The following is an 11850-nucleotide window of genomic DNA, read 5'->3' on the forward strand; positions in this document are numbered from 1 at the left end:
TAGGTTAAGGGGAGTAGGATGGCTCGGGGAACTATGGAATAAGAAACGGGGGTCCAGTCCCAGGTAGTTGTGCCCAAAGCCTGTTGCCATCTGCTGGCCACTCTGTGGCCTGCGCGGAATGAGTTGCTGGGTCTCAGCCCAGCCCTAGTGAAGCAGGGGTTCACATCGCAAAACCACCATCACAGCTGGCACCAAATGGGCAGGCTCAGTCAGCCGTGAATGGGCCATTGAAACTGAATCGCCCTCCCTCACCCCACCGCCCCATAAGACTGAGTCATAGTTGTAGTGGAGGGTGCCCCCAGAATGCAGACAACCTGGCCACACCCCCTTTTCCCAGGCCACGCCCCCTACACTGGAAGATGGAGGGGTGTGTTGGGGAAGCTGTGGATTAAGTGGGGACCTTGCTGTCCTGGGAGAGCTCGAGCTGTCAATCTTGGTTGGCTGTATTCCTGGATGTTTCATCCCATGACATAATCTTTAATTCCTGGAGACTCCAGGACACCCCTGGAGGGTTGGAGACCCTCAGCCCAGCACCCCTCTACCTTGTACACCTGGGCCGCCTCCTCAATGGGGTAGACATTGTGAGGCCAGTGTGACAGGGTCTCTCGACACACCACACAGATGGCCTCCCCGTCTTCTTCGCAGAAGAGCTTGAGCTTCTCCTCGTGTTTCCCGCAGAGCGCCTCTGGCTGCCCCTTGGCCAGCAGCAGCCCCAGCTGCTTGATGGTCTCCACGATATTGGCCAGCTGCTTGTTGGGCCTGACATTGCTCTTGTGAAAGGGCGCCCGGCACTGGGGGCAGGACATGGGCCCGCTGGCCCAAGCCCCTTCTCCTGGCAGTAGGTGGTGATGCATGCCCTGCAGAAGTTGTGCCCACAGTCTATGCTCACGGGGTCACTCATGTACTCCAGGCAGATGGAGCAAATTGCCTCCTCCTGCAGCTTCTCCAGCGGGTTCACCAAGGCCATGGTGGCAGCTGCTGTGAGGCAGTTTCCGGGTCACATTCACTTTCCCATTGCGCAGGGGAGGAGTCACGTTACTGGTGCGGGCAGGACTATGCTAAAACCGTGAGTTAGCTCCAGCACCTGGTGAGCTGTTACAGCTCGCTCTGACAGCCAGTGGTGCTCAGATCAGAGACCTGGCCAGCCAGAGCACTAGTTAGAGCGGAGTTGGCTGTCAGTGCCACAGAGCTGCACTCAGAGATCTCAGAGCGGGGCTCACAGTGCCTGGAAGGAGGATGCTGCCTTACGACACACGTGTGGCTGATTCCAGTGACCCAGCCAGACAGGAAAATTTCATTTGCCCTGAGGGATGCATTCTTTTTTAAAGTAATCTTGATAATATGAGCAATTTGGGAACGGGTGAGATGGTAGCGCATCTGTGCACTAAGTTAGTCATGTGGCTATAACTGAAAAGCTGAATGAGGTCAGGCTATGACTCTATCCCTGTGATTTAAATACAACGTGGGCATTAGTCAGGGAAAATTATTGAAGCAAGGGGTGGCAGATAAGAAAAGACATGCTGGGTATCAAACAAAGAACCAGCATTCTGCAAATGAAGTTAGACTGGTCAAGCTCCAATTAGTGTATTTTAATTAACCACTTTAATGTTACGAGCCAGAACCTCAGATGGTGTACATCAGCATCCCTCCACTGAAGACAAGTCAGCTGGGCTGATTTACACTGGCTGAGGATGTAGTCCTGTAGGTGTCGGCGAATGCTTTTAGGTAGTTATTGGGCGTCCAAAGTGTTTTGAAAAGTGATTTACTCTGATTTTTAAGGGTGATGCTGCAGTGAGAATGGATAACATCATAATGTGAGCGAGGGACCACACACTACACAGTGACCAGTGTCTGTGGGATTGCAGAGAATGAGACAACGACACGTAACATTCTACTTAAAAGTCAAAAATTGGTCGTATAAAAATTTTCTGCATTGGACATAAACTGAGCATGATCAACCGATGAAGCAGATGAAATAAAATCAATAGCCGAAGTGCCCTCTTCACAGGATCAACAGGGATGGGGAGAGTGGGATGATGAGCTATTAAGCAAAATCTATTCTGTGTGGGCGCTAAGGCCCAGAGCCACAGAGGGATTTAGGTGCCTAAACCCAAGATTTAAGAGTTAGGCACCTAAATCCCAGATTTAGGCACTACTGTGATCCCCAAAACTCCCCCTCAGCTGCCTCAGTCTCTCCTGGTGAAGCTGTTCCACTTTGGATAAATATGTGATGCTGGGTAAAATGGAAGATAACTAGTTACACAGATCCGGTCCCCACTGTTACAAAGGTGCAATAAATCTTGTACAAGGTATGTCAATGGACAAGTTATAAACTGTCCAGTGTGATTATCCTGTTTAAATCCATGTATTGCCCTTGTATCTGAGGATGAGTATTGGCTAGGTGTTTGTATCTCAGCTATGTTTTGTTCAGGGATGACACCCACCAGGCAAATTTACATCCAGACTAGACATCCCTGGGTTGATGGGCCATTACTACAATCAGCTGGGCCAGTGAGCCTCTCTTGGAGACATTTCAGGCAATGTCTGCCCCAGGACTCAGCAAGGCATGTTAGGACATGTGATCCAAGACTCCATCTTTGGCCAGTAACTTTCCAGGCACTTGGGCTGAAAGTATAAAAGGAGACTGTGACATCACTGCTTTGTCTCCAGGCCTGCTCCTCACCTCTGGACTGTGATTTTCTCACAAACGGAAGCTTTGGACAATGGACCCCCAATCCATTTGGGTGAACCAGAGAGACTAGCAGACTTCCATCCCTGCTGTGAACCAGATCTACAGATTCTGAAATCACTTGTGAGGTATGATTCCTTTAACCACTGAATTATTCTCTTCTTTTCTTTTTAATAATAAACCTTTAGCTTTTAGTTACTAAAGGATTGACTACAAACATGGCCTTTGGTAAGATCTAAAGTAGGTATATATACATTGACCTGGGGGAGTGGCTGATCCTTTGGGATTAGAAGAACTTTATGTATAGTGGATCTGGTTTTCAGTAACCTTTCACCATGAAGACCAGCTGCCTGGGTGGTGACAGGGCCTGGATTGCCTAAGGGGACTGTCTTTTTAGTGTCTTGTTCACCAGAGTGGTGATACAAGAGCTCACTTTGGTTGCTGGCTTGGTGAATTCTAATGTGAGAATAACCCCAGCTTGGGGGGGTGTCTGCCCTGTTTCTTGCAGTCTGCCCTGAATTTGGCAGCTGGGACCCACAGTAGGCATGGTCACCAAATACTTAAAAAGTAAGCAGGTGAGAGAGAGAGACTGTATAGCATGGTGGTTAGGGTACCCACCTGGGAGGTGGAAGACCCAAGGCTCCATCTCTCTGCTCCAGTAATTTTTTCATTATATATCCACAGTGGAACAGCTTCAACAGGAGAGATGGATTGATGGATGGATGGACTGACACCCCCCATCAGAGTGTCCCATAGCCCAGTGGTTAGCGCACCCACCTGAGAGGTAGGAGACCCTTGTTCAAATTGTTTGTCCTGCTCCGGCCGAGAGGGGAATTGGACCTGGGTCTCCCCCCTTCCCAGGTGAGGGCTCTAACCGCTGGACTAACAGGTGTGGCGTGCTGGCCTCCTCCTCTAGCCGCTTTGTGTGGAGAGAGGCAGGGGCCTCACTCGTTCCCACAAGAAACTACTTCAGTGCCTGAGCCACCTGGTTCCAGGCAGCGGGTTCCCATTCATGGATCGCTCACTACAGCTAGAGCCTCCCTGCAGGCCAGACACAGGTGCTTAACTCTGATCAGCATCTCCCGGTGGCTAGTGTAGGGAACTCCCTGCCTAGTGTGCTGGGTCCTGCAGCCCACAGGCAAGGTGTGTCTCTCTCCCCCTCATGGCACAGGGAGCCTGAGTGTCCAATGTAGGGCTTGCGGATTGCAATGTTGTTCCTGAAATGTTTCTGGGTGACTGTAAGGGAGGTGCCATGATGCTGAGCATTGCAACACCTAAGTCCCTTCGCAGATCTGAGACAAAGAAGCTACCACCAGGTCGAAGAGGAGGTGCTGGTAATGGCCTCTGGCTCTCAATGGAAAGAGAGGAAAGACCAGATTCCTGTGGTAAAAGATCACAAACCACCAGAAAGCTGGTTTAAAACAACCTCTTGTCTCGTAGTGCCACCTTGCACCTACGTGGGGGAATGGACGCTGCCAAGCCAGGATCTAAAGGTGGCATGTAAATTGGTTAAGGAGCTACACCAACAGGAAGGGAAATAGATCAGTACCACCAGAAACAGCCACTGCTCTATATGAACTCCGTGGAATGATGCACAGGTTGCTGCTGCCTCAGAATGAGCCGAATTTCCTACCGAAACCCGATCCTGTATAAACAGAACTAATCCACTTTGACAAGAATTGCTCAAAGAAAGAGCAAACTCAAATCATAGTGAACGCTACCTGCTAAATCCTCATTCAAAGTGCCCTGTTGCTAAGTTGTTTTGCCCTGTAGGGCTGCTCCCATCCTAGCAATAAGACAGCAATTTTCCTGAATTAGGGAAACAAACAACTACATTCAGGTTTCAGAGTAGCAGCCGTGTTAGTCTGTATCCGCAAAAAGAACAGGAGGACTTGAGGCACCTTAGAGACTCACCAATTTATTTGAGCATGAGCTTTCGTGGGCTACAGCTCACTCCATCGGATGCATGCCTACATTCAGCAATCTCTCCCCTCTGCACCCGAATGAATCTGAGCAAGAGTTAAATATTGACAGCACAGTGCCGCTCCTCATCCTGTCCTGCCCCTTCCCCTCCTTCTCCTCTGTCTTCTGTCCCATTCATTCTGCTTCTCAGTTGCAATGCGTGCTCCCTCCCATGTAACCATAAACCCACCCTGTGCTCAAACGGAGACTCCACAGTGCAGCTCCAGCTCCAGCCCCAGCCTGCTGCACGGGCGCCCGCCTCCCAGCCAGAGAGAAAGGCGTCCAGCTGTTTGTGTGCAGAAGATTTACTAGCCAGGGCACCCTCAGAAGCCTTCAATAGCAGCCTTAATGCCTAGGATTTACTCATACCACAGTCGTGCCTCGAGACCCTGATCTGGTTAGGCGCCCTCTTGTGCTAGGTGCTGTATAAACAACAGAGTAAGACACACCCCCACCCCCACCCAAAAGAACCTCCAGTCTAAGGTCCTGATCCCGCAAACACATGGCATTTGCGTAGCTTTAAGCATGTGTCGTCCCACTGACTCCAATGGGATGAGTGCTTTCGAGTTAAGCACGTGTTTGCAGGCTTGAGGTCTGAATAGAAAAGACAGACAGGATGCCTGCAGCAGGAGAATTAGCCCAAGAGTTTCCATTTTTTGTTTTATTTTTCTTTTTTTGTAAAATAAATAAAACTTAAACCCAACAAATACAAAGGAGAAAGAAATATTTCACGATTCACATGACAAATACATTAAAATTCCCTTAAATACAATTCAGGGCCATCTTTCACAGTTCAACGCTAATTGGGACAAATAGCCCGTAAGGATTCAAAGGCTGAGAGGAGGTAAAGTGCTTCCTGGAAATCCGTTTGGGAAGATGCTTGGCAGGAAGTGATGTCAGACCCTAGGCTAAGGGTGCCCTTGAAACGGCTTCCCTGGCTCTCAGCTTAGTCACAATATCCTGGACCCATTTCTCATCTGGATTGGTGCATAATGTTTTGCCTTTGATGGTTGTGAAGCTGCAGAGAGAAAACCCCAGTTAGAAACGCCTGGTACCAGCTCTCAAGGGCGGCGGAGGAAAATGGGTCCTGTTTTCAGAGCAAACACTCTGCTACTGCAAAGGGGACGAATGGTCCTAAGGACACAACGGCCCATAGCTAATGGCAGCTCTGCTGGCCCATTGGATTGCTGGGTGTCCACCCACTATTCACTACTAACAGGTTTTTCAAAAATCTTCAGCCAATCAGAAACCAGCTTATTCATAACGCTCAGGAAGAGTTTCACTGAAATTGGCTGAATTTCACCAAAAGGTTCTCGCAGCCAGTCAGAGGAGGAAATCCACCCTCCAGTTCCCACCACTGCTTCCCCAGCTGCGACACTGCACTATAGGTGTATGGACTCAACATCTGGGGTGGGGCGGAGGGCTGAAAACCCCCTTGAGCCTAGCCTGTTTCTAATTGAGAGAACCGTAAAACTAGCCGAGGGCTCAGGACTGTCTCTCTCACAGGCTGTGCTAATGACATCCCAAATTACTTGGTGCCCCAGGAGGAACTTTCCTGTGGGGTGGGGTGGGGTCTCCTGGAGAATATGGTATCTGGCTGGGTATTATACTCACATCACAGCCGGCTGGAAGCAGCTGCTGCTGGTGTATTCATACTTCACCACGCGGCTCCGTGAAATTGGGTTGGGAGAGTATCCGTAGCAGCAGACACTTGGGGAGTGGAGTGCCTCTGAAAGAGGAGACAAGAGAATCATGGTTGGTCTTTCTCAGCGATGGCTTGGAGAGCTCCCTCTCTGTAGGAGCAAAGGGACTCCTGCTAACACCTAGCTCTGAGGGAGGTTCCCAGAGAGATCTCTGAGCTGTCTGGTGTGGGGGCTACCTCACATCACAGCTTCATCCTTCAGTAAGGCAGAGAGAAGGGGCAAGCCTGCCTCTCCCTACCGGCAATGAAAGCTCAGAAGGAGTGTGTGCCCAGGCATTGCCCGCTGTCACTGTCTCGCTAGCCTGGGGAGATGGAGGGGAGAGAGGTCACCGCTCCACAGACGGATCTTGGACTCACGTGGACCAGCTGTTGAGGCCTGCAAGCAGAAGGCAGCGATGAGGAGAACAGTGAGGGCAGCCACAGAGACCTTCATGTTGCTGTCAGGTGGGGACGAGCTGCAGGTGCAGAACCAGAGATGGGATTTCTTCTTAGCTTCCTTGTGCAGCTGATACCGGACCCTGGATTCTCCCCTCTTTTTATAGGGGGGGACACTGAGCGATGGTGTCAATGTTGTCACCTCCCAGGAAATGCCATGATAAGACAGTGGTGATACAATGGAACAAAGTCTGCTGAATCAAGAGAAGCAGAAGAGGGAAGTGCAAGGACTGCGGTCTATGACTGGGCAATTCCATCCCGCTGCTGCAAGGCATGGTGCAAGTGACAGAGGGAAAAGGATGTGAGTCTACCCAGCACCTTATCTGCTGCTTTTTCTTTGAAATCACTCACCAGTCTTTACATGGAGAAGAGGCCGGGGGGATGCATTTCTCAGGGCATTAGTAACTAGATAAGATATGGGACCATTCACCTAGAAGTCGCTGGATCTAATGAAGCTGTCGATCAAGGGTCATTTCCTTGTGACAGCTTCTTCGTGCTCTTAGTTCTAAGAACAGCATCTGCATCATAGAAGAAACCAACTCAGTCAGCCTTCTTGGTGACAGCTCCAGCAGAGACACCAAGATCCCATGCATCATGGAGGCTGACCTGTCCTCTCACCACTTGAAATGCAGGTCCCTTCAGACCAAGGTTGAGGAATGTGGGGGACACTTGCCTTGCCATTCTGCATACCTACCCTTGGCACCTTCTCCCATGAAAAGAGAAGGGGACCCCAAACACCATCAATGATCAACTGCTACTTCCAGAGGAACCAGGGTTGAGTGGTTGGAGCACAGGGCTGGGAGCCAGGGGATCTGGATTCTGTACCCACTTTGCCACTGACTCATTGTGTGTCTTTGGGCAAGTCACTCCCCTTCCCTGTGCCTCACCTTTCCCACTAGTCATTGCAGACAATCATACTGACCCCTCACCCAGGGGGCAGTGAGGCTCAATTCTGTTGGTGTTTATAGAGAGCTTTGGAAGCCTTGGATGGAACAGGCTAGAGAAAAGCAAAATATTGTTATGCTGCAGCATGTGGTTAGCTGCCAGAGGTGTACCTTTGCTCTCTGGGCAGTCACAGATCTCACTGAAAACTTCTGGGTGTGCTAGCTACCCTTCATTCAGCTTAAATGGAGGAAGCAACTAAGCTCCTTTATGGAGTAAGATAGCTGAAACAATAGAAGCCACCACTCAAAGCACTGGCCTGAGCAAGAACTAACTCAGGGATAACAAGAGGGGTTTCCCTGGAAACTGATTGAAAATGCCTGGACTGAGTCTTTGACTGGATTGCAGCTGTGTGTGTCAGAAGGAGAGAGCCAGAGAAGTGCTCATAGCATAGCCCTGAGAGGAAGCCAAGAGAGTAAGCTTCTTTGGGGCAGAGAGCTGGCTGGAAAGGAAGGCTTGGAATTATGAGCAAAGAAACTGGTCTTTGTTCCTATTGTGCTGAGACAAACAGGGTGTTGTGTGTGTTCTTTGTATTTAAACAGGACTGCACCAAAGAAACACCTGACTGGATCCTTAATTTCTCCTCCTAACGAAAACAACCAAACAAAGCCCTAAATATTGGGAAACTGTTCATGTTCGAGGGGCAAGGATATTATCGTAGTTTTGCTCATCCAAATATTATCCAGGTGAAACTGTAGCACCACAGCGAGGTACTCCAGCCCTTTCTGAATCCACCAGGAAAGGGTAGTTGAATGATACATAATTCAGCTTCATGCATTCATGTCCTCTTACCCACCAACTTCCTGGGAGAATCCCCTGCCTGAGTGCACTCTAGGTTGACTGAACATGCTGGGTTTTCCGAGAGGCCTCGGGGAGTTAGGCACTCACCTCCCATTGGAGTTCAAAGGGATTTGGGTGCCTACTTAGACTAAGCTCTTTAATAGTAATAGGTCCCTGAGGTTCCTTTGCAAATCCCAGCCAGTCTTAGGGTACATCTACAATGCAAAAAGTCTCATAGCAGCAAGTCTCAGAGCCCTGGTCAACTGACTTGGGCAGCAGGGCTACAAATAGTAGTGTAGATGGTCAGGCTTGGGGTGCAGACGGGGCTCTGAGAACCTCCCCCTCGCCGGGTTTCCGAGCCCAGGCTCCAGCCCGAGCCTGAATGTCTCAACTGCCATGTTCAGTCACACAGCCTGAGTCTACTGACCTGGACTCTGAGACTCGCCACCGTGGGCTTTTTTTCGCTGTGTAGACATACCCTTGGTGCCATTAAAATACATGAAAAGAAAAGGAGTACTTGTGGCACCTTAGAGACTAACCAATTTATTTGAGCATGAGCTTTCGTGAGCTACAGCTCACTTCATCGGATGAAGTGAGCTGTAGCTCACGAAAGCTCATGCTCAAATAAATTGGTTAGTCTCTAAGGTGCCACAAGTACTCCTTTTCTTTTTGCGAATACAGACTAACATGGCTGTTACTCTGAAACCTGTCATTAAAATACATGGGGTCTGTTTAAAAAAATGAACTCCAATCATCCAAACTCCCATCACTGTGCTGGGGCAATTGCACCTCTGCCCCCTTTGTGGCCTCCTTGAGGGCACCCCACTCAGATCTCAGGCTTCTAGCCATAACCGCAGACTTGGTGGGTGCTCTGGGGCTGGAGCCCCCATGGGGAAAATAGTGGGTGCTCAACATGCACTAGCCACAGCACTTGGGCAGCGCCACCGAGCAGCTAATCGGGGCACCGCCAAACAGATGATAGGCGGCACCACTCAGGGAGGCGCTTGGGGGAGGGTGGAGAACAGCAAGCGGCGGGTGAGTGGGCGGGACCACAGGGAGGGGGCAGAGTGGGGTGGGAAGAGAGAGAGCGAGGGTGGGGTCTTGGTGGGCAGGGCCTCGGGGCAGAGCGGGGGTGGAGCACCCACTGGGAAAAGTAAAGCTCAGTGCCTGTGCTTCTGGCTGTCACCTTTCTCAGGGCGGGGTCTCATGTTCCCCTCCCGCCAGGCCAGGGATTTTGGCTGCAATTTCCTGCCTAAACTCACTGTGCTTATCCCAGCCGGCGTGACTAGGTCAGCCCCTGCAGTCCTGCTCTCTCCCAGGGGCAATGACAGGGTTTACCTGCCACCAGCCAGCCTTCCAAAGGCAAAGTGTTTGTTTAGAACTAAAGCATGACAGCAAAAGTAGACTATAAAACAGTACACGCGAGCTAGGGAATTAAAAAGAAAGGATGTAGAGAAACCGGAAAGGACCCAGAGGCGAGTGATGAAGATGATCAAAGGGAGGGAACACAAGCCATAGGAGCAAAGGCTGAAGGACCTGGGCATGTTTAATTCAGAACAGAGGAGATTAAGCGGGGAAATGATAATGGTCTTCAAATACTTGAAAGGCTGCCATAAAAAAGATGGAGAAAAGTTGTTCTCTCTTGCCACAGAGGCAGGACAAGAGGCAATTGGTTCAAACTACAGCAGAGCAATTTAGCAGATTTACCTCAGGGAAAACTTGCTAGCTGTAAGAGCGGTAGGACAATGCAACAGAGGCCTAAGGAGGTTGTGGAAGCTCCTTCACTGGAGGTTTCAAAAGGAGGCTGGAGCCACCTGTCCAAGATAGTTTACACAACAAATCCTGCATCGTGGAGGGCGGGATACTAGTTGACATTTACAGTCCCTTTTAATCCTGTGGGTCTGTGATTCTAAGCTTACCTGGTGTCACCGATCATTCACATGGGTTCCTGGCAGGTCCGTACACATGTTTGCCAGTTCTTTGTTCCAGAGAGAGACTGATGTGAGTCAGATCAGGTTGACCTTTATACAGTTTGGGGGCCTCTGTCTCCCTGACCTCCTGACCCAGATAAAGCCAGTCATTGCCCCTAGCCACAGGGGGTGAAGCTTCAAAGGGATGAATATCTGCAGACCGGGCATTAGGAATTTGCAATAATTACCTCCCCCATGATTCCAGCTTCCACTGGAAACCCACCCAGTGAGCCAGGAGCACACCCCACTCCTTGGTACATAAGTCTACGAATTCCCGTGCATGCATCGCATCTGGCACATCTCACTGTAATAGTCTTTGAAGAGTCCATGCTTCCAAGGCCAGCCTCTGTCACACCCCCATTAACCAAACTTCAGAAACCTCCCCCAAAGCTGTGCCTTGTTTTTCTGTGATGGAGTTGTGACGCATGGCTAGAAAGGGTTAAACATCCTGAAAAATAAATAACCCTCAAAAGACATGTAGGGAGATAATGTTTGTGGTTTTGTGTTTTACATATGTATGAGTCCGGTCGACAATGTAATCTACAGTCCCTGTCTATGCTGTATTCTGATATCATGTAAATGAATTGTAAACACAGGATATGCATCCGATGAAGTGAGCTGTAGCTCACGAAAGCTCATGCTCAAATAAATTGGTTAGTCTCTAAGGTGCCACAAGTCCTCCTTTTCTTTTTGCGAATGCAGACTAACAGGGCTGTTACTCTGAAATCTGTCATTATGCAAGGCACTGCATTTAGCCATATGGAGTGGAAATCTATCAACTGCATGAAAAAACTTGTACAGGTAGTTTCCACGGTATGCATCCAATGAAATGAGCTGTAGCTCACTAAAGCTCATGCTCAAATAAATTGGTTAGTCTCTAAGGTGCCACAAGTACTCCTTTTCTTTTTACAGGATATCTCGGTATTCATCTCTCTTTGAAATGTGCTGTGAACGGTGGAGGAACAAGCAAATAGCCTTTTGTTAATTCTATAGCTAAGTACCGGTGATGGACCTCCTTCAAAGTCATCCTGATTAACTTTTGTTCCCAGAGGAAATCCCAGCTTGTCAAAGATACCATCTCTGCACCCATGACAGCTGCAGCAGTTAAAAGAATCTCAGTGACTCTACGATGGTTTTAACTTTGTGAGAATTCAACTGCAAGGGGGAGCTGGCTGCTTATGGTGCATCAGCCCTGATCTCTCGGAAACCACACTGGCAGCGCTGTGGGTACTCCACCCACCCGGGGTGAGCAGCGGGCTGGCTTACGGGGAGGGAGCTTTCTCCACTATCCCGGGCAGCATGCCAGCACTGGGGCAATGTAGGAGCATGACCTGGGTCCTGTGACGGAAGGGTGCTGTCACATGACTTGC

The 11850-nt window shown here is 49.7% G+C and overlaps 1 protein-coding gene across 1 annotated transcript; it reads right to left on the minus strand.

The window, feature by feature from the left end:
- Window positions 1-5381: 5381 nt before the first annotated feature.
- LOC140899885 (C-C motif chemokine 3-like) lies at window positions 5382-6834 on the minus strand. The gene is made up of 3 exons (XM_073316127.1): window positions 6711-6834; window positions 6266-6380; window positions 5382-5669 (listed from the first exon to the last, which is right to left on the minus strand). The coding sequence occupies exons 1-3, from the start codon at window positions 6784-6786 to the stop codon at window positions 5555-5557; spliced, it is 306 nt and encodes a 101-aa protein (XP_073172228.1). The 5' UTR covers window positions 6787-6834; the 3' UTR covers window positions 5382-5554.
- Between the last annotated feature and the right edge of the window lie 5016 nt (window positions 6835-11850).

This window comes from Lepidochelys kempii, chromosome 17 (assembly GCF_965140265.1).
Source record: "Lepidochelys kempii isolate rLepKem1 chromosome 17, rLepKem1.hap2, whole genome shotgun sequence".
NCBI lineage: Eukaryota > Metazoa > Chordata > Testudines > Cheloniidae > Lepidochelys > Lepidochelys kempii.